At 34.8% G+C, this 27,116-nt stretch overlaps 2 protein-coding genes across 2 annotated transcripts; one reads left to right on the plus strand and one right to left on the minus strand.

Moving 5' to 3' along the window:
• Positions 1-11,153: 11,153 nt before the first annotated feature.
• Positions 11,154-12,048, minus strand: LOC113226738 (zinc finger protein 813-like). The gene has a single exon (XM_026459461.1). It carries the CDS (start codon positions 11,814-11,816, stop codon positions 11,253-11,255), a length of 564 nt encoding a protein of 187 aa, XP_026315246.1. The 5' UTR covers positions 11,817-12,048; the 3' UTR covers positions 11,154-11,252.
• Positions 12,049-12,695: 647 nt separating this feature from the next.
• LOC113226733 (juvenile hormone esterase-like) lies at positions 12,696-16,458 on the plus strand. Its single transcript, XM_026459457.1, has 3 exons — positions 12,696-12,875; positions 13,820-15,111; positions 16,168-16,458. Exons 1-3 carry the CDS (start codon positions 12,696-12,698, stop codon positions 16,355-16,357), a joined length of 1,662 nt encoding a protein of 553 aa, XP_026315242.1. The 3' UTR covers positions 16,358-16,458.
• Positions 16,459-27,116: the final 10,658 nt, after the last annotated feature.

A 27,116-nucleotide genomic window follows, 5' to 3' on the forward strand; every position in this document is an offset into this window, starting at 1 on the left:
GTTATTAGTGAAGTTAGCAACGACAAAAATGTCGAATCCGAATACAATTTTCGAAAGTGTAAAGGCTAATAAATATGCTTTTAATCAATTTTCAAATACTGAGAACTCGTCGCAGGAAGAAGAGGAGAAGGCGTTATTACTTCTAGGCATGCATGACAAATATTACTGTCGTGATTGTAATTTATCTTGCTCGAACATCGAAGAATTTGAACATCATAATTTAGAATTGCACGGACAGAAGAAAATGATCACCTGCACGTTATGTACTGCTACTTTTCGACGCCAAGACCATTTGAAACGTCACATGCAAAGCCTGCACTACCACCAAAAATATTGCACATGTCCAGTTTGTGGCCGGGATTTAAAACGCCAGGACATTCTTCTAAAGCACATACAAAGGAAGCACACAACTAACAATGAAGTTTTCCACTGCAGAGAGTGCTCTTTCGAGTGTCATTCCCATAGTGAATTAGAGAAACACGAATTCACTCATTTGTTAGTTGAAAGACACATTTGTCAATATTGTCAAGCGACATTTAAACGACGAGACCACATGTTGAGACATGTTAAGTCTCAGCATTTGAACCAGAGTATATTGTGCCCGGTTTGCAATCAAACGTATAAAAGAAAAGATCATGTAGTACGGCACGTAAGGGAGAAGCACAAAATGGGATTTTTGAACGGGAAATTGGTAACGTCTAAAGATATGGTGTAGATATTTGTGGTAGCTATTTGTTTCTGTAATAGCCTGTGTATGGACTCTGTTGTCGTTGATTCTCTTCTCAGTGGATTTTGTTCGAAATTCACCAGTCAATCTTGAAGTTAAAAACGCTTGCGTTCCTTAACTTGGCTTTGGCGGATTTATTGATTGTATGGAAGGGATTGTAACATTATAAAGAAGGAGTAGAAGTCACATTTTTACAAAACTTCCATACATAGTCATTCTTACGTCACATTGGCAAAATCATTGATTATTTCTATGGAGCCATAACATCTAGAAGAAGAATTGCTGTTTAAGTGAAATACTGAGTCTTCTGTAAGAAGCTATAGTCCACTACGCTTGCTCAATGTAAGCTGGAGACATTCTTATAGTAGTTAAATAAATGTACCCGGAATCCATTTACATACATTCACTGCTAAGAGACCAACGGATGCATGTTTGGAGCAACATGAAATTTGCTCCGCGATCTTCTATATATGGTGAGAGATTTAAACATTTCTTGAAGGAACTAGAATGTTTGCTTTGAACAATACTGCCCTTGTAATGAAAAAATGCGTAACTGCATACTTTATACAGCCATTGTGCTTTTTTTGTTCTGAGGGCAGAATAGATCTCCGAATATACAAGGCTTGTGGCTTAGAGAAGGACTGGGTTACAATTCCCATTGTGTGTGAATTGTGGAAACTAGCTTTTGTAAATTTGTTCTGGTTAGGTGGTTGGTGTTGTTCACCATGCAACATGACGTTGCCAACTAGATTTTGATTTTACAACTAACAAATTTATTTATGCAGTTTTTTTTTGCGTACAAGGCATTTTGTTTTTCAAACTTTCAAAAAGGTTCAGTATCTGAGTTCACAGTATTGGCTTTTGTTTAATCGCATAGATAGCTAATATGTAGAAAAGATCGACAATACACCTGAAACTTTGCCTCAGTGGCTGTCAGTGGTTTGCTTTATTTACATAGCTACAGACATTGACTTACAATTATATGGACGTCGGGTCCGCGTTAAAAAGTGTCCGAACTTATAGGGCGTTAAAATCGTATACAGAGCGACATTCACGCTTTAGTCTTCGTTTGTTCGACTGACAGCGAAGCAAGCAAAATTAGACAGTACTGCGATGACATTATGATTTAAATTCAACGTATTAGCTTTTTCATATTCCTTTACATGTCACTATGTTTAAATAGGTTGACTTGGGACATTTTTTTCGTGGTTTTTGTATTAGACCCGTCGTCCATTTATTTGTAATTCAATGGCTACAGAGTAATGTTTACATAATTTCGCAAATCGACACATTTCTAGACTCTGTCATCAATTTGTAAAATTTTCGTTGACATGTATTCAAAATACAATGTTCCCTTTTTCTCTTTAAAGGCTTTTTGCCGAAGCGCCACCTGTGACAAATCTATGAATTTTTCACTCAACCAGATACCTCTACAGCTACCAAACTTTGACAAGAGATGTCACTATATGAATTGTAATATTGATTTTATTGAATATCATGATTTATGTACATAGAAACGAATATAATTAACTTTAATTGTATGGAATTATTATCAAGAGTAGAGAACTTTTATTTCACTTGATTACTTGCATAGCATGTTTAGTTTGTAGCAGTAGAGCTCCACGTGAAAGTGTTCATCCAGAGAAGTACTGCCACCTTATCTATTTCTGTCGCCAAGCAGTAATGTCAGCATTACTGTGTTCTGGTTTTGAAGGGTAATGGTGCTGGTGAAATTACAGGCACATGGGACTTGTCAACTTATGTTTCAGGGTGACAGACATAGTGCCCATAAGATCTTTGCGAATTAAAGCTCTGAATGGCACTGCAACTGTTATGGATAGGTGTGTTGCTTTCCATCAAGCGCACAACTTGTTCGTCCTGTCACTTGATATTATTAAAAAAATATATGGAGAACACATTCTTAATGCTTGTTCTCAGCCAATGCTGGGCAGCACCGCACCGTCCTTAACCTATAAGTTCTCCAAGCCAAGGACACAATTTTCACAAAGTATTAAAATTTAATATGTAATTAACAAAGAAGCTGACACTTCATTAAAATAAAACTAAATTTTGCCGTGCCTGTTGTCGGCGGTGTGGCGCTCATGTCTAGGTAGGAGCGTATACAGTGAATGTCCGTGGTCACTATCTACCACATAGGGAGACACAGGCGATAGTAAGTTTGGATGTAAAGAATATGATTGTTTATATCGTTTTGTCAATAATTTATTTTTTGGAACATAAAAAAATGTGATTATCTAAAATTAAAAAAGAATAATTCTTTTACAAAAGACATTGTGTATTAAGAAGTTTATTATAGAATGTTTTCGTATGTTTAGTTTTTAAGGATTATATAATAAATTTACATTTAGTAAATAAAAAATCGTTTTGTGCAAAAAAACAATTGTTTTGTTTATTTAGGTTACCCGTAGGGTTGGAAGTTTTTCGAAGGGAACACGGAGGGAAAATACTTTCAAATTAGGCATTATTTTATTTTTAAAAGTAAGCATATGTGTACTGCATTCAAAGATTTTAAAAAGTTATTTGCCTCATCTGGGAATCGAACCGACCATATTATGTGGTAAAAAACCTAATTTTAGAATGCCGATCGAAAGGGACAAATTATAACGATTAACAAGTAATTATTATAAGTAACATAGTTTACTTACTTATATACTGCGTTCCGGTTTTGAAGGGTGCTGGTGAAATTACAGGCACATGACACTTGTCAATTTATGTGTGACGCGCGCAGTTGCAGTGTCCCTCAGATCTATGCGATTTAAAGCTCTTAGTGGCACTGCAACTGTTATGGACAGGCGTGTCGCTTACCATCAAGCCCGCGACTTGTTCGTCCCGTCACTTGATGTCATAAAAAAAATTGAAACACTTTAATTTAAAAAAAGAAACTTAACTTATTTTTAGGCCGTTTCCTCATGCTCCTACTGGTAGGAGCACGAGAACTAATATGTCCTTGTGCTTCTGTCGTGATGTTGTATGTAATAAGTATTAGGAAGTTCCAGAAATAAAATTCCAACTCCTTGTTTCTTCGTTTATTAATATGAAGACTTATTAATACAATATAAAATGAGAGGCACTGTCCTCTGAGACTCCAACAAACAGAATGTCGAGCACTCGAGTATTACAAATTAAGAAACGTTAGCAGTATGGTGGGGGTTTTTGGTAGGGCTGCATTTTTGGCGCCACCATCATAGTGTATTGTGGCGCCATCAACTAAAGTTACTGGCGCTACCAACCTAACAATGTAGCAACGGAAACAATACTCATGACCAAATATACTCTTTAATATAAATAGTACATACTCTAATATTACAAAAATATAATTACAATAAGACAAAATTATTTATATATCTAATGTGACGGTTACATAAGTACCTACACTGAGCTTGAATTATAAAAATATCAAAATATAAATATCTTCGTTCGTATAGTAATTTTACATATAGAAACAACCTGAAAGAGTTAAATAGCTCACTACCATGGATTTCGTCCACCAAGTACCTACGCAGAAGTATAATAACCTTTAATATAAAGTTTTATAAATATACGGAAATACATTAATAGCTTTCAATGAAGAGGCTGATAAGCTTAGAGAATTGATAACATACATATGAGCTCTACAATATCAATTACATATAAATATAGGTGACAGTACATTAGTAGGAGCATAAGGACATATTTATTCTTTTGGTCCCACCAATAGGAGCATGAGGAAACGGTCTATTTTTATTACACGTTTATTTGATTTTTAATTGTGCAATATTATTTAATATTCCCGTATTGTATAATGAAATATTATTTAATTTATAAATATACATGAATATTTCACTAATAAAAATTACATTGGAAATTTTGGTAGTGAACACTATTACCAGAATAACCGTAATAATTGTGTTTACCAACCGTCCTCGAAGTACAAAAATCAAGTTTTTGAGTGTCATGCATGATCAACGCCCACTAGTTATTTTTAATAGACGTCTGTATCTGCTAGACCATAGTTTCCAAAAGTTGTCCCTACCTCCCTCCAGTGGGCGCTGAAGAGGCCTGGGGTAGGGGCGTCTTGGAAGCAATTATCAATTATACTTTTTCAAACCCTCTTATAAAGATTGATTATTCACGAGAAGGCAAAACTTTCTATTTAAGTATTTTAAATTTCTTATCAAGGGTGTTAATTTGGATACATTACTTTAAAAATAGATGGGAAATCAGCCTGCAAAATTTGAATGGGTATATATATGTATATAATTCATTTTTGGAATCTCAGTAACTTTGTGCTTTGAGAAAGTAAGGCAACGAATTGCGGGCGTTGATGCTATCCAGAGGGTGCTGTCACATTTGGAAAAAAACCTGAATTAACTATATAAACTACACTACAAATATATCATTTGTTTTCCGTGTGATTTTACCTGCTAAAACCCCACCTGAAAGGAGCTGGGAACCTATGTGCTAGACCAAGGAGGAATTAAAAAGAAACTCGGATTAGTAACGCAAACTGTTTATTGAAGTTTGTACAATTCCACTCTTCTCAGTTGATGTACAATTTAGCGGTCGAAGTATCTTCGATTTTCATGTTTACGACCACCAGAACTTCTCATAACAAAGAATACTGATTTGACACACAAGTTACGACTTTATAAGGCAATTGCTCATTTTTAATAAGCAATTATTGTGATTATGACTAAACATAAGTACTTTTATGGACATAACTTAAAAATAACTTATAATATAAATAAGAATAAGTTATAACTTAATTGTGAAAATCTCAATTGACATTACAGTAAGACCAGAATGTTAAGGAAAACAACTATGGTTTAATATAGATTTTAAGACTTTCGTGGTTATTCACTAAATGATTATCACTAGTAACAGGTTTCTTACCACACAGGGTTCTTACTTGGTAAGAAACCTGTTACTAGTGATAATAACTATGGTTTAAACCTTTTTCTTGGAAAATTTTGAAATTATCATACTCGAAAAATGTATGAAATTCTAAAACTCGTAAGTTTCAAATAAAATAATTTTGAATTTATGATCGTACTTAAAAAAATTTACTCAATTATAATACTTGGTGAGTATCATATAATAAAAATTTACGCAACTTAGAAATTATAAATATTTGTAAGTTTTAAAATTATGACTCAAAAATTCTACGCAATTATAAAATTATTATATTCGAGAAACTTATGCTATTTGGAAATAATCATGGTACCTACTCAAAAATTTTACGCAATTACTACATTCAAATTCGAGAAATTTACGCATTTTTGAAATTATGATACTCGTAAGATTTAATACCATTTTGAAATTATGATACTTGAATACCCTTTAAGGTTACAAGAAGTCTTCCTTAACTTTCTAGACTTTGAACTTTTAAGATTAATGTAACTACATACATGTATATGCCTTCTTGTAATGCAGAATATATTAAATGTTTTAACTAAGATTTAATATTATACATGAAAAAGTTATTAGAGAAGTTGCTAAAGAAAGAAACGAAAAATTGGCTAGCTTATTAAACAATAGAAAAAATATAAAAGATGACACCTTTGTCTTGGGCTCTGAAAGTGGAGCTAGCTATTAACATCAATAATTTATTTTCTTATAGTTCTTTAAAATATCACGTTGCTACTTAAATGTAATGTTGAATATTTTAAATTTTTTATTATTGTTTTTACTCGAGAGCTTTTATTTGTTAATTTTTAGCTTGTTTTTGACCATTACGGTCTATGGAAGGAATATCAGTAAGGGTGATGTACTTTATTGGTCGTCCAATGCTGAGTTACCAATTTAGAAGACATGTTGCTTGCACAATCCAAAATTGATCCTTTTTTAATATGCAATTTCTGAATTGTCCTGCGAATGGTACACCAATGAAAAATTGGTTAAAATAATAACATGACAACTTTAGGATGGTCTTTGATTGCTAAGTGACAAAATATTTTTTTGAGATGTCATAAAAACCATAACCCACTTTTAGAATATTTAAATTGTTTGATATTTCAGCTATACATCTTGGGTAAGTTCCGATAACACGATCCGATAGATCGAATCCGTTAACTAAATTTAACTATTTTTAAAAGAGAATTGTGTAGTCTATCTTTTGCTGTTCAAAACGGTTATTTGACCATTTGTCACATAACCGCGCTTTAGTTAGTGGATGGCGGAATTCATATTGTAATTCTTTTTATTGCCTTGCAAGGACAGTAAACAAATGCGCTTTCAACTTCTATAAACGTCCTGAAACTGTCATCTATATGTAGTAAAAGTAATTTGCAACCTTTATCCAGAACTTATCGACGTTCAGAAAGAGATAAAATAAATCTAAGAAAAACTATAAACGTATTATGCAGAATTTCAAAAACCCTTGTACTTTACAATTGTCCATTTGGAGCGTTCATGTACTTTCCAGTTCTATTTTGACTTTAAGGCTGCTAACAGATTGAGTGCGTGTTTGCAGTTAATGCGTGAAATCGTAATCAACTTCACGCAGTCGATCTCGTCAACATGGTCGTTTCGACTGCATGCAGTTAGTGCGTGAAGTCGTTGTCAACTTCATGCAGTCGAAGTCTCGGATAACGACGGTTTTTACCAGTTTCCATTTTAAATAATGTGCCTATTTAATACCATTAAAATCCAGGAGCATTTGTAAAAAATACGGCTCTTTCGGGGTAAGTTTTACTGTCTCACACCCTATGCAGCATTTAAGTTTATCAAAAACACTCCCTGTGTTTTTGATATTGTACCTGTGTTTTTTTTTGTTACAGCCTTTCTTTTCGCCTTTTACCTTATACAATAAATTCATGTGGACTGTATAATTTAGATTATTGCTCCCTATTGGCGGTGCAGTCTTTTCACAGTTAAGGGTGAGGCCAGACGAGCGTAATTTTGTGAGTTGTGAGTTGCGTTTTTTGAGTTGCGCAGTTTGCACTCGACCGAAATTCGGTTGGAGCGCCAGACGAACGTATTTTATTCAGTTGCTTTTAAGCGATTATACCAAAGTGCGGGTGAGGGAAGGGGGTCCCTTCCCTCACCCGTACCTCCACCCGCGCCAGCGCGTCACGATGCGACCGAAAGTCAGTCGTAATTACGCCCGTGAGTCGGCAGACAACTCATTTTGCGTCGTCGTGTGAAACAAACCGTACTTTTATATGAAACCGAATGCAGCGCAAACTACGCAACTCAAACTACGCGACTCACAACTCACAAAATTACGCTCGTCTGGCCTCACACTAACGCGTGAAGTCTTTATCAACTTCATGCAGTCGTGGTTTCGGCTGTATGAATTGGATTACGACTTCACGCACTAACTGCAGACGTGCAGTTAATCTGTTGGCAGCCTAAAACCACTGTTTGTACTACTTGTTAAATATTTGGATTTGACATCGTAGAAACTAAACCATTCGATGGTATTGGCTCAACTTTTTCAGTGTTGCTATGTAAATCAATGTCTGCCTTTCTTGTCATAACTAACATATTTGTATTAACTTTCGGGATATTAGCACATCAAGTATATAACCAGAAATAGAGATGAAATAAGGGCCATTCATCCCTGGCAACTCATCAGTCAAATGGGTCTTATATCGCTTTTAAGTAAATCAAAATCAACTCTCGTTTGCGCTGAAATCACAAATTAAAAAACTGAAATAGTACAGCGCCAACAACTGACCCGTGTGTACGTCTCCGTATATTCCAAAAATATTCTATATTTATTGTAATAAAGATATCTCTAACTGCGGGCGGCTGTTCCATTCGGTGGCGTGGGAAAAACAGCAAAACGTCTCAAACATCATAAATATTAAATATGTAATTTTTCAGTTTTCGTCCATTATAACAAAGCTTACGTTAAACTGGTCGATTTAAAGAGAAACAATTGACGAATTCGGGCTGGTCAATCGGAGCGCAGTTGTTACAGTAATGATTTGGCAGAATAGTTTTCAAAGAAGTTAAATGACATTTCGTCTCTATTTCTGGTTATATACTCGATGCTTGACAATAAAACTGAAACTAAATAAGATATTTAAAAACCGGTTAGAGAGGGTTGTAGATCTCGTTTTGCCGATGTTTGCTAAAAAATAACGATTACGTTAGTTATGATAAGAAGAGACAGGTGCATCTTCTATCTGTGTAACTTGTAATAGTTAAACTGTTGGTGGTGTCCTGGCGTTGTTGTTTGTATTGAGTGTGACATCAGCAAATATTGGACAAAAATAAATTAAGATTACGCTCTCTTATGATAGTAGAAATTAACTTTTGTCTAACCCTTTGAAATTATCAGAAGTTTATATTGATAACTCAGATTACAGAACAATAGGTAAATGAAGCGCCACGAGAGCGAAGCCACCAAAGCAAATACAAATTAAATTAATTAACTTATATTGCGCATAATTTGTTTGATATCCAAATACCACTTAAGCGCCTATATTGCAAAATAACATTTCTAGTTTGTAACATTAGCATTAAAGAAAGCATCAGAAAGAATTGCTTTTTTCGCTGGATCTGGCAATCTTACATGCACACAAATGCGCATGTCCCTACAGTGCCGTTCTTAATTGTACGCACGCAATAAATGAAAAGTGGCTTCACATCGTTTGTTGCGTATGCTCCATCTGCCTATTGTTTGGTAATCTGAGATTGATAATAAAAAATGTAAGAGGTTAAGGGGCAATTGGGATGAAATTTACTTATATCTAGGCAATAATATATGTACATAACACTAGAAGGTCCATCAGTCATTTGCAATGATCGGAAAAAGGTGTTCCACATAGGCTAGGAGCGATATACAATTGTTAAAACCACCAAATATTAATTGATTACTGTTCCGATTTCCGGATTTCCGGAAATGGTTTTACTGCATCGTCGAACAAGCTACTGACCTTAGAAGTCGAAGTTGGATTTTAAAGTAATTCTAATAGAGTCTTGTAAAAATGCAGCAGATAACTGACTTTTTAGCAAAACAGAGAATTAAAAAGTAGTGAGAATGGTCACTCTCCGCCCCTCCCTAGCTTCGTACACATTTGCTAGTAGAAGTTAAGAAAAGAAAAATGATTTAAAATTTTATTTACAAGGGGAATTTTAGGACGTACTGCTGAACCTGAACGCTTATACAAAAAGAAAAAGTGCTATTTTTGACGAAAAAATCATTTGCTTGATGAAATCACGATTTAAATCAAAATGATTTAATCGTGCCAACCTTGGTAGCCATATCTGTACATGTATCTACATACGTGAAACACCTTTTTCCCTTGATTTATTTAGGTGTAACTAATTATCACCCCAAACGTTGCATTGTAGTGTTCATTGGTACTTCATGAACACATTTAAGACTTACAACTTTTCAGCCTTACAACGAATATTACAGAAACACCAAGTCTTATTACACCGAGAATAATGACAATCTACAAGACACTGTAAACCAAGTTGGTAACCAAGATTAACCGACATATATGCATTTTATGCTTCTGTGTTTCAGAGAGCCCGATTTGAGAGTGCAAATAGCAGACAACACAGTCAAAGCAGCTGGCACGACTGCCCATCAAGCCAGTGTGCTGTCACAATAAATATAACTTTCCGACTGTATACCAATTACATTTTCATATTATAATGTAATTTGTATAATAACTATAATTATGAGACACAATTGAGAGATTGTCAACAACTAGCAAAGCAACTGCCAAACCCAATTTATAAAAGAAGACTCAAAAGAGCCAATATTCTGCGTAATTGAAGGGAGATGAGGCAATGGCCCTAAACTTCTGATCTGCTCATAACCCGGTCGACTGATTGCAGTTTCCAAAGCAAAAAAAAGCATCTAATGTTTCTGAAAAAGGTAAAAACTAGATGTTGCTTATTTAGACAGAAGTAAGCATGGTATGGGCACCCTCTGGCGCAACATGGCTCGATATTACAGTAATAATTTCTATACTTAGTTTCAATCCATTTTAAACAAAAAGTAAATAAACAAGTCACTAACCTGACTATAGAAGGTTTAGTGATGCCCAATTGTAATGCCAACTACAAATTGATTAATTAATTGAGTGAATTGATTTGTTTAATGGATTTATGCATGTGGTTGTCCTTACATGAAAATAGTGAAAATACATAACCTATAAAAGCATATATTTAAAATTTCCGAAATCTTAATTTTAAATCCTCCTTCAAATCCTCACACTTAGAGACTCGATTGATTGCTATTGAAATTTTCGATTTACTAATTGATTACAAAAACTTTAATTGAATGAACCGAAAGTTCTTCTTCATACAGCACTATGCAACCATAGACAAGTCAGAAGTATAGATGAAAAATAACCTCATTTTAGAACTACCATTTTTCAAGTACAATTTTACGATGCCATTGAAATGAATATTGTTAGAAAAAGTGACATGAAAGTGTTACTTATTCAATTTATTGAGTGATTACTTTAGAATTTGAACCAAACAGGTTTGTTTACATTTTGTTTGAAATGGATTGGAACAGCCTATAAATATAATTACAAAAAAATTATCTACACAATCATAATCTCTTGTGTATACGATTCAAATGTGTTTGCAAAGATTCCTTTGCCTTAAACTTTAATAAGCACATAACACACTGATACATAGCATTTTTAAGCATATGCTTATTTGATACGTGTTTCGCCAGCCTCTCCTTGCTTGTAAACTTTTTTTGACATTGCAAGCATGAATTTTCCATCAATATTTGTTTTAGCTTCATATGCCTCCGTAAACAGTAACGTGACTTAAAAGTAATAGCACAGGTCTCGCATTTCGACTTACTTTTAGCTTGATGGTGCGTTTGGCAATGGATATCTAAGTTAGTCTTCTTTGAAAATACAATTTGACATTCATTGCATTGGAATTTGGCTTCTTTTTGTTGTATTTCGTGATTAGACGTCATGTGGCGGAAGAAATGACTGTTCTGTGTGAATTTTAATCGGCAATACTGGCAATGGTATATATACTTGCGGTCTTCAAGCTGCCTGTGTAACGTAGTCCCTGTATCTTCGACTTTTTTGTTCCTGGACAATGATCTCGTCAAACGAACCTTAGGTCCAGTCTTGGCCGGTTTTTTATTCATAACTGTGTTAATTAATAACTTTATTCACGTCCGGTTGCCTTAATTTGTCACTGAAAACACTCTTGTATTATAGTCATAACTTGGTGTTTTTTCAACGTATTTTGTCAACACGTAAGCAAAATGTAAACTATAAAGTTTCCTTATAAATTTCAAGTAGGTTGTTGTTAAATTTCTTCTAGAGTGTAGTTGTTAATATTATGCAGCGAATAAATGCGTTTGATTAGGAGCAGGGAGGATTTTTGCATATTTAATTGTCGAATAATTAAAAGGTTAATTTTCTCAAGTCCACTTTCAACAAACGCTCACAAGAAATGTCAAAGAACAAAACGTTTGCGTTCCGAAATAACCAGCGTACTTTCACTTTTACATTTCTACTTAAAACTTAATTGACAATGTTATCTGATTATATTTCTAGTATTTTTACTTATAATTGATTTTAATATTTCTTTCAAAATTAATCGAAATCTAATTAGAAATGAAGTTAATTTTATTTCTGAACGTAATCAAACCGTGTTTCAAAATACAGTTAAGAACAAAAGGTAATACGTTAGAAGATAAAGCTACGCAATCTGCAAAAATATAAAAGGGACATGTTATTTATATTACAAAACACACAAGATATTATTCTCATAAAAGATTATAAAATCACTAGAGAGTCACGTACATTTCATCAATTACTAAAATTGTTCACAAAGCACGCACAAAAAAAGAAAATTACATAGTTTATTTTTCTTATTAGAATATTTTATCAATATATTTTTATCAGTGCAAGGTTCAAAATCAACAGAAAAACTGAAAACTTGATAAGAATTATGTAAGCTTTGTTATAAAAAGGAAAATATTACAAAAACTAAGTATAGTTTTAAGTTGGCCATAATAATGGGAACAATCAGCCTATTGATTGTTGTCGTATTTATAAGTGTAGTTTCTAGTGAAGAGAAAGAATTACAAACGCGAATTGTTGAAACCAAACAGGGCAAAGTTGAGGGTACTCTATCTTCCAATGAATTGTATTGTGAGTTTTTAGGTATAAGGTATGCCGTACCAGTTAGATTTCGGGTAAGTGGTTTTTGTTTATTAAATTTTACATGTACAACTACACGCAAGGACAAAACAAACACACACACGTAATATTATAAAAAAATAGCCCAAAAAAAGAGAAAATCTCTTAAAGTCGGGTTTTTATATGAGTGGTCTTGGACTACGTACTCAGACGCTACTCGTAAGGTGTAAACACGTGATCCGGGCATTCAATCAGAGCGGACTCGGACGCGGTAGTATTTTTCCGAGCACCTATACCTACGCGGATCATTTTATTAAAACAAAATGGCGTCAACTAAGAAAAAGTGAAATGAACGTGATTCTATGAGATTTTAAACGTGTTCTTATCTGTCTTTGCCACTTCTTGATTAAAATTATTTGAAACACTCAGTTGGTCACGTCTTAAAATTAATTGTCTGGTTAAATTTATTATCTTTTTCTGTTTTTTTCCCCTTTCATGATTGTGTACTCCAGCCATTAACAAGTCTGCTACAACTCATATACGTAGCAGTTGATCTGTCGTCCTCATCTTGATGGTGCAAGGAGATAAATGCTTCTTTTTTTTGTAATATTACGTGACGGGACGAACAATTTGTGTGTTTGCAGTGCCACTCAGAGCTTTAAATCGCAAAGATCTGAGGCGCACTGCCACTGCCCCAATCACCCTGATACGTAAGTTCACAAGTCTCATATGCCTGTAATTTAACCAGCACCCTTACCCTTCCAAACCGGAACGCAATGATGCGCACATTACTACTTGGCGGCAAAAACTGGTAAGGTGGCAATACTTCCCTGGACGAACTCATTCACAAGGAGCTCACTCCTAATGAAGTGTAACGGAACTATATTTATACTAAAACCGTCTGTAATAGCTTTGAGTTTGCATTACTGCATACTTTGAACTTCACAAGTTTTGTCGTAAAGAAAACAAATAAATAACGCACACACTCTTCACTTTTCAGGCACCAGTAGAACCGCCAAAGTACACAGAAATCTACAAAGCAGATAACAAAGCAGTAATATGTGCGCAATTTCCTTGCAATGATCCTTTATCCGCACCAAGCGACAATGAAGATTGTTTAGTACTAAATATTTATACACCGGTCGGGTTAAATAATACCGACTTGCCAGTAATCGTGTTTTTACACGGTGGTGGTTTCGGCACTGGTTCTGGCTCAGCAAGCTTTTATGGACCACAATACCTGGTCAGCCACGGGGTTATAGTTATTACCGTAAACTACCGATTAAATTACCTTGGGTTTTTGAATTTAAAGACTAAAGACGCCCCTGGTAACGCAGGTTTAAAGGACATAAGGGCTGCTTTGATTTGGATAAGAGAAAATATTAAAAGTTTTGGTGGAGATATCGACAACGTAACTGTGTTGGGACAGGGTACAGGAGGCACGGCTGCCTTATATTTGACCTTATCGGAGTCAACTAAAGGATTATTCCATAAAATTATTAGCGAAAGCGGTTCACTTTTTACACCACAATCATTTGACCCTGATCCTTTAGCAACCGCTAGTCAGGTTGCTAAGTCTTTGGATCTAAATAGTATGAACTCAAAGGAACTTTTCAAATTGTATACAGAAACGCCTATAATAAAAGTAGAAGAAGCTATTTCTAAACAGATGAATCCAAAATCTGTTTTTATACCCTCGGTTGAAGAAATTTTTGAAGACGAAGAACCATTTTTAACTGATACTCCATTCAACATTTTAAGCGATAAAAATCATAGATGTTTCAATCCTGTACCAATTATTATTGGCATCAATACTATAGAAGGACTGACGAGTACGTTAGATTACAATACAATAACCAGTCAATTGGATAGAGTAAAGAATGAAGACTATGCAGCATTAGATCAAAAAACGTTCACAATACCAAAGGAAGAAAAAGAAGAATTCAGAAATATGTTAAAGGAAACTTATTTTCAAAATATAACTACGGACGAAGCTGTGATTGGTGGAATTATTAATTTTAAATCTGATTTTTCATACGTGGGTCCGATGTCGTTATTCTCAGAGTTATATGCTAATAATTCTAAAGAACCGCTTTATGAATATATCTTTAATTACATTGGAAATAGAAATTTCGGTAGACTCCTAACCAATACTAGTTTACCGGCGACAACGAATCTAGATGAACTTTTCTATGTTTTTGAACTAGAAAGACTACCTTTGCCTATGGACGAGAATGATGCTAGAATAGTTACTTTTATGACTATGATGTGGACTAATTTCGCTAAATACGGGTAAGTTTCCTGATTTCTAGTTTTAGCCGTTAGTTTCGATTAGCCAAAAGCTACAATTCTGATGCATATTATGGCCTTTAATTTCTAAGGGCGCTTTCAAATTAGATGCATACAGCCACTGCAGCCGCACCTCAGCTAATTTTCATACAATATTTAGAAGCACAGTTGTAGCGCCACTAGGCATGCATGATTTTTTACTTTGAAACGATTTTTTTGGATTGTAATGGAATGATCCATATAACGCAAAAAATAACGCATAGAATGATAGTTTCATATCAAACGAACTGTCACAAGTGAGGCAAAAATCAAATTCATGTAGGCTAGTTTTAGTAATAGGTTAATTTTCGATTTTAGTGAATATTTATATAAAAATACAAGTTGAAACGCGTTACTTCCTTGTGGAATGTGATGTTAGTATCTATTTTATGTTTGTCTGACGTATTTTTACACTCATTTACAGCACATTTCGTCATTTTTAGCTAAAATTCTTGATCTGTTCGCGGTGCAAGTTGACCTTGAGCACTGAAGGCCCGCCCGCTCGTGTAGGCCCTTTTGGCGCGCTTCAATTTGCCTCACTTAGCGTGTGCGGACTAGGTTTCTATGCGTTATTATTCTAAGTACCTACCAATGATTTTGTTATAGCAACTGAACTAAAAAGAACACGTGTACTATATGATATACACTTTTCAAATGGCTTTGATTGTCCCAGTGTCCAAGCAAAATGAACTGTATTATTACGGGAAAAATTGGAATTCAAGCGGAGGTAGTGCCGGCTCTTAACTTTGAGAGGATAACGAGTTCTTAGGTTTTCGCGATTGTTACACATAGGAAATGAAACTATTTTTCCGGATTTAAATCGCGTATATTTGTTTTTTCAAACAAACCGACGTTTCGGGCCCTTTACAGGTCCCATGGTCACGGTTGACTGTAAATCCGGAAAAATAGTTTCATTTCCTATTTGAGAGGATAATTTTATTTTTAAGTAAATGTAGCATATTTACTTATTACGAGTTTAAATTAAGTTTTAAATTGAATCTTATCATTTTCTGCCTTCAGCTCACCAACCCCAGAGCCTAGCAATGGTGAATGGCTGCCGTATCCTCACCACCTTGCCATCGCTCTTGAACCTCAATATGTCGCTCCACTGACACCCGACAGGGCTTACTTCTGGAAGACTCTGTACTTAAAATACGGCTGCGATGTGCCAATCAAAGAGGATGATGACAGCGACAACGAGAATCAATGAAAACATAATGCTGCTGACTGTACCTTTTTGAAATGCTAATTATTTATTGAACGTATTTGTTTTTATCGTAATTTATTTTTATGTTTAAGAAACATCTCTACACAGAATTAGTTTTACTATTACATATTATTTTATTAATGTACTATTTGTGTATATTAATTATTAAAAATAAATTTTTATTTATTTCAAAGGACAGTGATTTATTTTTAAATAATATATTCTATATAACTATATTATTTGGTATTATTATTTCGTTATATATTTTATTGTTGTATTTAACTATTTGCGAATATTATTTTCTGAAAATAAATCGTTATTAAAGAACAGTTATTTATTTATTTAACATATTTTGTATAATTTTGTCTATATTTGCTTTTATAACCATTTATTCTAAATATTGTTTCATTATATACTCTGTCTCCATAGATTTAAAAAAAAATACAAAATGATAGTTTAGCTACATTAAGTTTCTTGCTTCTATGTAAGTAGTCATAAAATAAGCATTGTTTTTTATTTATTTACTGATAAAATTTGATATTTTGTCATCATGTTTTAGTATGAGTAAAATTCTGGTAGGAAAGAAATAGTTTATTACTTTGTACAAGTCTCTAATTGTGTGTTTTGTATTTATTATACTAAGGCGTAATTTAATTTATCATAATTATTTATTAATAATATTATTTATTGTAAATGAAACAGCAAACACTTTAAATTATTTATATTATAAAATCTACGAAAATACAATTCAAAATTCTAGAAGTAACATCTTTCATTATGGTGAATAAATTTTAACAATTTCTGAATATAAATAGGTTTTTCATTACAATAGTATATCATACTATTAAAGTCAATATTAAATTTTAAAATACAATCGAGGGGTTATTTGATCGCCACTAACTTATAAAATAACATTTTTAATATAATATACATTTTAAATACAAAAAATATATATAAAACTTAAGTGTCACATAATATACTTGAATTTCAAATACTATTGAGTAATATATTAATTAGACTTTACGAAATGAAACTACTTTTTCGGGTCTAAACCACGTATATTTGTTTTTTCAAACAGTCCAGCGGTTCGGATCCTTTACAGATCCCTTTGTCACGGCAACTGTAAAGGGCTTTGGTTTGTTTGAAAAACAAATATAATCTATTTGGATCCGAAAATAGTTACATTTCCTATTTATAATACTCGCGAAAACCTAGGAACTCGATATAATTAGACTTTCTTTGAAAGAAGTTTCTGTTTCTCTGCACATAATTAATTTTATTATATACACAAATGCATTTCTGTATATTATTTACTAAAAATAAGTTTTTATTTATTTTTATGAACAGTGATTCACTTACCTATTTATTCTGTATAACTCTAACTATATTTTCTGTTATAATAATTTATTATAAATATTATTACATTATAAACTTTGACTACAATAATATATTTTTATTAAAAAATTATATAACTTTATTCTTTGTCATTTTGTTTTTCTTAACAAAACGTATTTATTTGTTATAAATATAATATTTTATATATTATTAAAATCTTAAGCAAGGCACTCAAGAAAAGGCTTTACATTCTCTGTTTCTTTATATACTGAAATTATTTCCGTACGTACTAACAACATTTTTGAAATTTTTTATTGCATTGATATTCAATTATTTTTTATGTGAAATTACTCCACTAGTTTGTTATAATTATTAATACAAAGATAGTTGTAAGTAAAAATTAGTTGGTATAGCATCTGGCACGGTATGCTAGAAGACCACGGTTCGAATCCGGCCGGATCGAAGAACTTTTTTTTGTTCGATTTTTGTAATTATAACAAACAAGTGGAGTAATGTCATATAAAAATAATTGAATATCAATTGAATAAAAATTTAAATACGATGAATGGCGACATCTCTAGCCGGGGCTGGTAGCTGTAAAGGTATCTAACTGGGTCACGAAATATCATAGATTTCTCATAGATGACGCTACGATGAAAAAGTCGTTGAAAAACCAAATACAAAGATACGACGCCAGTACATAAAAAAATTCGTGAGGTACGCTGGTTCGTTCCGTGACTTAGTTTAGTGTCTGGCACGGTATGCTAGAAGACGTCGGTTCGAATCCGGCCGGATCGAAGGAATTTTTTCTGAGTGTTCGATCTTTGTATTAATAAACAATTATTAATAATTATAAAATTTTTTTAGTTACAGAAATAATTTCTAGTTGAATTTTATTGCACACTTAGGGTCGTATTCTAGAACTCTACTTAATGCTCAAGTCAGGATTGCAATTGAAACACAAGCACTGGCAATACGACCCTAATAGCAGGGACTTGAGTATGATATCAAGTGCTTTAAACCATACTCAAATCCTGACTTGAGCATTGAGTAGAGTTCTAGAATACGACCCTTAAAGTCAAATGTACCTATATCAACATTAAGCTTAGGCGCATCAGTATGTAAGCTTTTAAAAGTCGATACTACCCGCTCACGCGATGCGCTACCCCCACCTACACGGCCCTTAAAGAATAAGATAAACCTACCGCATAATGGCGGCTATCTGGTTTCGCAAATTAGAAAAGCATTCAGTTTAAACACAAGTTTTTATAAATAATTATTATTATTCTGCATTGCTAAATAACTACCCTCCGTACTACCAACAAAAACATCTCAAATAAAATGCAGTAATACACCGCAAATCCTGCACTTAAAAAGCACTAATGAAATTTTTGGTGTACTTGGATAAATATGATAGTATTCCGTTTGAGTGGTTCTAACGTTTACCATGAAATTACTCCTTAAAGTATAGTTTATAAACATTTATATTCACGGTAAACTTAAGAAACGCTACTTACGGTATGTTTTCAATAAATAAACACCGTAATCACCAGCCCAAAAATTAACACACACGATTGTCGTGATGTATTTTTGAAGTTGTTTATTTTTTTAAATGACAGACCCAGGCATTAAAAACTTTATGGTTTGCTAGAGTAGTTACCGAAATAGCAATTAATATTAGTTCTTTTACCTGTTATAACTTCGATATCCGATAAATTGGTATAAAATCATCACCTCTAGGTGTGGTATGCTTCCAGAGACGCATGAATCGCGCAACGCTCTGTGGCGGCTTGCGTCCACGGCTGCATGTATCGCGTGAGTGGCGACCTCAGCTTGAATTCAAATTTTTCCCGTACCTACTAATACGGTTCATTCTGCTTAGGTCGAGTAGCAGGGACACTGGCTTTATACGAGAATTTTTTTACAAACCATATTAAAAAATCCTGCGATCCAGCCGGGTTCGAACCGACGTCTTCTAGCATACCGTGCCAGACGCTATACCAACTAAGCCACGGAACGAACCAGCGGACCTCACGAATTTTTCTATGTTTGTTGTCGTGTCTTTGTATTTGGCTTTTCGACGACTTTTTAGCCGTAGCGCCATCGCCATGAGAAACCCATGAAAGTATTTCGTCACCCAGTTACATACCTTTACAGCTACCAGTCCCGGCTAGAGATGTCGCTATTCATTGCATTTTAAATTTTTATTGAATTGATATTCAATTATATTCGAGTCCGGAAATTTGAAAAATGTATATCGTATAGTATACGTGTTCTATATAGTTAAGTTGATATTAAAAAATATTACTATAAGTACCTGTTGAATTGGTTTTCTTGTAAAATTTCTATTTTCTTGTAAAATATACTCCCGGTCACATAATTCGAGCCACCTCGAGTTTTTGCCTTAAACGGCTAGAATATAAAAATAGTGTTATCATCGAAGAAAACGGTTTCCTCCGGTTTTGCAAGTCCAAATTTACAACAAGGGCTTATGGAAAAGACTTTCAATATACTAGTTTCAAAATTGCCTAGGATAGTTCTTAATCAATCGAACATTGTTTAAGCTTAGGGCATTTAATACTGATGCGAGGTGGCTCGAATTATGTGTCCGGGAGTGTAGTAGCAGTAGAGCTTCTTGTGAAAGAGTACGTCCAGGCTAGTACTGCCACCTTACCAATTTCTACCGCCAAGCTTTACAGCTTGGCTTTACCGGAACACAGTAATGCTGACATTACGTCAGCATTACTGTGTTCCGGTTTTGAAGGGTAAGGGTGCTGGTGAAATTTAAAGGCACGTGGGACTTCTCTACTTATGTCTCAGGGTGACGGGCGCAGTGGTAGTGCCATCAGATCTTTGCGGTTTTAAGCTCTGAGTGGAATACAAGCGCTATGGATGCGTGTTGCTTACCATCAGCGGCACGACTTGTTCGTCCCTTTACTTGATATTATAAAAAAAGTAAGTTTGTGTTTTTTTTTCTATCGTGAAAATTTTTGGGGATGGTATATCAGAGTATATCCTCAATTTTACTATATATTTTTTCTAAAATGTTTTCAATTCAACGCTTTCACTGTTATGCAGAATCAACCAAAACCATTTGAGGTAGTATAGACTCTTAACAAGCTATTTCAAAAATGAGAAAGTTTCAACGCAACACTTTAATTCTAGCAATCATCGTCTAATTTAGTAAAAATTTCCTTTTGTTTTATATAATCGATACAAGCAATTTCTAAACTTTACAATTCATCCTCCAAAGCCTGTAAATTCTACTTTTAAAACTTCATTTCCAATTCAAATCTTCCCGCTTTCCAAAAAAATTTAAATCCCAACAGCCATTACGTTCGGCCAGCAATATTTTTTCACAAAGGCTTCAAAACATTGAGCCAATATTTATTTTCCAACTCCGAAGCAAAGCCTATTTAGCTCAACTAGAGCTGTCACTATCACTCTCACTGCTGTCATGTTTCTTCTTCTTTCTCTTGTCTTTCTTGTCGTCATGCCGCTTTGGACTCCGTTTAGGGCTCCGACTATCGCGGCGGACTCGATGATGTCAAATGCCCGAGTCGTCAGTTGTGTGGTGAACGTTGTTCATGGACTCCTCAGAGGACTCTGATTTCTGTTTTTTCTTGCTGCTCGAGCAAACAAAAATTGTGAAAAAAAAAATTTCAAAAACAAAGGAAGAATTTTTAACAACGTTTTTAAGGTCTTTAAGAAACCCAGCAGATAACCCCTACGTAAGGCCGAAAAACCGTCACCTTGAACAACATCTAAAACCGTATCATTATATTCACTTCTGTCCAAAGTAACAATACAATTAGTTTTGTCTGCCTTTGAAACGACCAAATTATTGTCATGAAGTTTTTGTTGAATTGATCGTAACTGCAACGTATCCCGGTGACTAGAACTAGAATCCACTGCTGGGTTTCTGAATTAAAAATTCTTCGTTTGTTTTTGAAACGGACTGCCAAAAAGCAATATAATACCAATGAATCCACAAGCAAAAAGTGTGCTATTTTATAAATTTTTGGAAAATAAAATTGTATGTTTTATTCAACGTGAACTGTTGTTACTGTACATTTTTTTTATTTCATTAAAAGTCAAAAACAAAAAGAATCATATGTTATTTCTCAAAACAGAATACAAACATTCACTTACAAGGAGTGAAATACTAGATAAATAAGTTTACAAAAATGAACGAGAATCGGAACCTTTATCTACTTATACATTTCTTTATAAAATATTTTTTATACATGAAAAATAGACGCCAAATATAAAATAATTATATATACTCTTAATTATCATTTAAATTAATGTTATTAAAAAAATGCCTCAATAAGTTAATTTGTTTTTTATATTATAAAATTAAAAAATAACAGTTTTGTATGCTACAGTACCTTTTCTTTTTTTCATTCTCTATGGACATCTGATCCTTAAACAATTTCGATAATTCCAACTCCTTTATTTCGTCAGAATTGGTTAAAATTATTGCCCTGAAATTAAAAAAAACGCGATAATTATTATTTAATAATAATAACAATAATGCACATACTCATTGCCCCGCACTAGGGAAGCCCTGTATCTCGGGTGCTGCGGACACGCACATAGACAACCACAAATTACACCCAGCTATACGAGAGAAATAATTGTAGGCCATACAAATATTTCTTCAGACAAACATGGTAACCGTTGGGCATCGATTATATAACCAGAAATAGAGACGAAATAAGGTCCATACGTTCCTGGTAACCTCATCAGTGATTACATCACTTATAAATATCAAGTCTCGTTTGCACTGAAATATAGACAGCCGCCAACAACTGACCTGTGTGTACGTCTCCGTATATTCCAAAAATATTCTGTATTTATTGTAATAAAGATAATATCACTAAGAATGGGGGCTGTTCTATTGAGTGTGTGGGAAAAACAGCAAAGCATCTAATTACAAAACAAACGGAATCAAATTACATCGGTAATTAAATATGTAATTTTGCAATTTGAAGTGAAACAATTGACGACACCCGTCAATTGTTTCGAACTCGGGCTGGCCAATCGGAGCGCAGTTGTCACAGTAATGATATGGCAAAATAGTTTTCAAACAAACTAAATGACATTTCGTCTCTATTTCTGGTCAAATACTCGATGCCGTTCGGCCACGGGGGCAGTTATTTAGATTTACGACTGAAAACATAAGATGGCTTCATTTTGAATCTTTGACTCTTGTCGATGATTAGACACGACTAAAATGCATCTGTATATATAAGCCTGTGCAAACATGCATGACGCGCTGCAGAACCGTGGCAGCCTCCACATCTTCCGAAAACCAGTTGTATCGTTAACACTTTGTACTTTGGACCGTTCTTATCGCAAGCGGCATAGAGTTGGATTAATAATAAGTCTTAAGTGTCAAGCTTGACGTGCTCTTGACCCTGTACACGCAGGGAACTAAATGGCCTTTTGTGTATTGTCGGTCCAAAAACTAGAGATGAGCTGTGGCAGATATTCTTCTCTCTTTTTTTGTTATAATACCAAATGACGGGACGAACAAGCCGTGCGCCTGGTTTTGAGCTACACGCCTGTCCATAACAGTTGCAGTGCCACTCAGAGCTTTAAATCGCAAAGATCTTAGGAGCACTGCCACTGCGCCCGTTACCCTGAGATATCAAGTTGACAATCCCCACGTGCCTTTAACTTCATATCTCAAAAGTGACCATATACAACCACCAATTACATCCAAACTCACGAGAGAGATAAAATATAAGCCACACAAATATTTCCTGGGATCTCTGGGTGGCAGACCAGCATGGTAACCGTTCGAGATGAACTCTTTCACAAACAGCGACTAACATAAATAAAGGAGAAGTTATCACCCCTATTCTGACAAATGACTCACGAAGATACATACGGAGATCGTATTTGTAACTGTTAACCAATATTTTTCTAACTCTACCTTTAGTCACCCTATCTATGTATAAACCGCTATAGATACAAAATAGCTATACAAGTCAGGTCATCCGACTATTGTGAGCCATTTGGGGCGCACCCTTTATGTCTAGTGATGGGGTGAGTGTCGATAAAATAAATGTCGATAATTATCCGTCGAGAGAGTGCCTTGGTAGACACCTGTTTAGCTCTTGCAGGTAGTCTTGAAATAAATATTGTAAATGAAAAATATGTACAAATGTTTATTTGCAAAGAACAACTCCTAAGGGGCACTGCTACAGCGCCCGTCACCCTGAGACATGAGTTGACAAGTTCCATGTGCATGTAATTTCACCAGCACCCACGCCCTTCAAAACCAAAACGCAGTTAATGCTATTAAGTACCTACTGCTTAGCAGTACTTCCCTGTACGAACACTTTTACAAGGGCCTCCACTACTACTAGATTATATCTACTGTTAATAACACTATTGCGCAACGAGAAATAAGCGTGCCTACGGCTCCGGTACCTATCTGGAAAATAGGGAGGCACTAGCCTCTCGAGAAACGGACGAAGTCAAGTGACAGAGGTCTGTGACAAGCCTGTACACTGGCTAATCAGCCTATCGGAAATGATCCGATCGGGTAGCCCATCCGAGTCTCGAAATCAGATGGGTTTCCGAGCGAAAAGATGAGCCTGATTCCTACTATATCTTTCTAATTTGTGAGTTTAATCAACTATCCGATTTGAAATGTCAAAATCTTCCGATTGGCCAGGTGTGAATCGCAATTATGTGCCTCGACTCGGAAGAGACGCAGGTCCCGATCGGTAGATGCAACCAATATCAAGCTGCTGGGGTCAGAACTAGAACTTAGAAGGCTCCTGTGCACGCACAGGTTATTGTGCCCATCTCATATACCCTAAGGTAAAGTTAAGGACTTCATTACAAAGTCTGCGGATATTCTGGAGTACATACGGGTGAAAGCCAATACTGCCCTAAGGGTCGAGCAGTTGGAGTGTGGAGTTGTGAATTTTAATTCGTTTGTGGTGAGAGTACAAACTCAACACCCGTCGACCTTCATGAAGGACGACTTTTGGCCGAAGGGTGTCATGTTCCGGAAGCACAGCTACCGGACGTTGCGTCACACGTTGCGGTCCATACGTGTAAATAAATAAATAATGTTAATGTTTTATTATATTATTGTATTATTTTGTAGGTTAGTCTATAAGGTATGTATTTATGGGTCTTTTGTAATCTGAACATAAACAAATGAATTAAAAAAAAAGGGTCGGTAGAGTCACTATAATCAAAATGTATGTAGAACGATATAGGGCTGTTAATAACATTACTTTTAAGTTATATTATTACTAACACTATTGATCCAAGTGTCCACAATAAATTATTGTATAATATACAACTTTATCGATATCATTATGCTCCTTCTCTAGCTCGGGTGATTCGGAGTTCTCGTGTCAAGGTGACGATGGCTTCCCTCCCTCTATATACAAACTTATATATATATTGTATAATCTATATACATATAGTAGTAAATAACCCTTTCGCTGTCCAATAATCTGTTCATTTCAATCGTACATTATGAGTTATGACGTAATGAAAGTGTTTATACTGTTTTCTAAAGCCGTAGTTTCGGGATTGTTCGTGTTTTCCGGAAATTGACAATTGCTATGCTTACCTGTTTCATTCTATTATTTATAATTTCCATTACTGATCAATATTGTGTTTAGTAGGAGTAGAGGTCCTTGTGAAATGTTCGTCCTTGCCTATTTCTGACGCCAAGCAGTAATGTCAGCATTACTGTGTTCCGATTTTGAAGGGTAAAGGTGCTGGTGAAATTATAGCTACATGGGACTTGTCAACTTATGTCTCAGGGTGACGGGCGCAGTGGCAGTGTGCCTTAGATCTTTGCGATTTAAAGCTCTGAGTGGCACTGCAGCTGCATTGGACAGGCGTGTACGCGACTTGTTCGTCCCGCCCCTTGATGTTATACATTAAAAAAAAATAAAGATACGAGTTTGAGAGGGTAAGACGACGATATGAAATACACTTAATTACTTACAATATTTATTTTTCTGAAAAATATTTTCAATATCAAAGACTAAAAATTTTTAATCATATACCAGATCGCTTCAAGCCTCTTCCATTAACCAGTTTTAAAAAAGAATTGCGTAAATGGCTTATACATCCTTTGTTCTATTCAGTTGACGATTTTATGATGTATAAAGACTAATTGATTGATGCATTTCTTTACAATTATTTATTTATCTAATCTAATTAAATTGTGACTTATCCTTTATTAATTAATTTAATTAGGTAATGCATTATTGAACTGTTTGTTATTATTTTGCATGCTTTTGTTTAAGGCTGAATAGGATTAAGTTCTAATCAAATTTTGCCACCAACATTTATAATGTACCGTGCCCTATTCGAAGCGAATAAATGAATTTGAATGTCGCATTAATAATTGTAATTAATAATTAATTTTACCTGATGCGCCCTGTGTCGACTCTATCGTGTTTTCTGGGATCGCTGATAACAGATACTGATATTTCTTCTCTTTCATGTCTTTTCTTATGCTTCTTGCCTTTGTGATGTCTGCAAAGAAAAATTGAGAAGTTGAATTTGTACCTTTCTGGGATAAATAACATTACAAATTATATATAAAGTAGCTGTAGAGTTTCTTGTGAAAGATTTCGTCCAGGGAAGTACTGCCACCTTATCTATTTCGCAGCAGCCAAGCAATAATGTGAGAATTACTGCGTTCCGGTTTAGAGTGCTGGTGAAATCACAGGTACATGGGACTTGTCAATTTATGTCTCAGTGCGACGGGCGCAGTGGCAGTGCCCCTCAGATCTTTGCGAATTAAAGCTCTGAATGGCACTGCAACTGTTATGGACAGGCGTGTCGCTTACCATCAGGCGCACGACTTGTTCGTCCCGTCACTTGATATTATAAAAAAGATGTCATTTATTAAATACCAAGACTTCACAAAAAGGAGGAAGTTCTCATTTCGACTGTATTTTATAGATCATGGCGCAGGCGACGACGACGCGCTGTGCGAGCGCATCGCGAGATATGCGAATGTGTGCGTCCGTACACGGCTCGCGACGGGCGCGCACACATACAAGCCGCGCTGCTACGTTTGTATAGAGTTACCATAGTTGTTTTATCATATCCTTATTATTACTGTTATTTAAAAACAGCGTGGTAAATCATATAGACAACTCTTTGACTCACTTATGTTTTTTATCCCTTTCTTTCTTATCGCTGCTCTTGTGCTTTTTTGCCTTCCTGTACACCGAGCCTCCATTACTCTCGTCTATAGTTTCTAAATGCAGTACATAGAGACGATAGATTTGTAGCAGTATTACCTGTTGAAAACCATAACTTTTTACACATAGTACGACTTAGTAAAACTAACGGTAGTGCCATGAGTAATGTTTTTGACCCTTTGGTACTAGCAGCCTTGTTTACTTAGTTCCACTGGTAGTAC

Source organism: Hyposmocoma kahamanoa, unplaced genomic scaffold, assembly GCF_003589595.1.
Source record: "Hyposmocoma kahamanoa isolate Upper Pololo Valley unplaced genomic scaffold, ASM358959v1 198, whole genome shotgun sequence".
NCBI lineage: Eukaryota > Metazoa > Arthropoda > Insecta > Lepidoptera > Cosmopterigidae > Hyposmocoma > Hyposmocoma kahamanoa.

Bases quoted from the DNA above. Each gene is read 5' to 3' on its own strand.
- LOC113226733 (XM_026459457.1), top strand. From the start codon at position 12,696: ATGGGAACAATCAGCCTATTGATTGTTGTCGTATTTATAAGTGTAGTT. The intron at 12,876-13,819 runs GTAAGTGGTTTT...TTCACTTTTCAG, and splicing joins CCGTACCAGTTAGATTTCGG to GCACCAGTAGAACCGCCAAA. The intron at 15,112-16,167 runs GTAAGTTTCCTG...TTCTGCCTTCAG, and splicing joins ACTAATTTCGCTAAATACGG to CTCACCAACCCCAGAGCCTA.
- LOC113226738 (XM_026459461.1), bottom strand. From the start codon at position 11,816: ATGAATAAAAAACCGGCCAAGACTGGACCTAAGGTTCGTTTGACGAGA.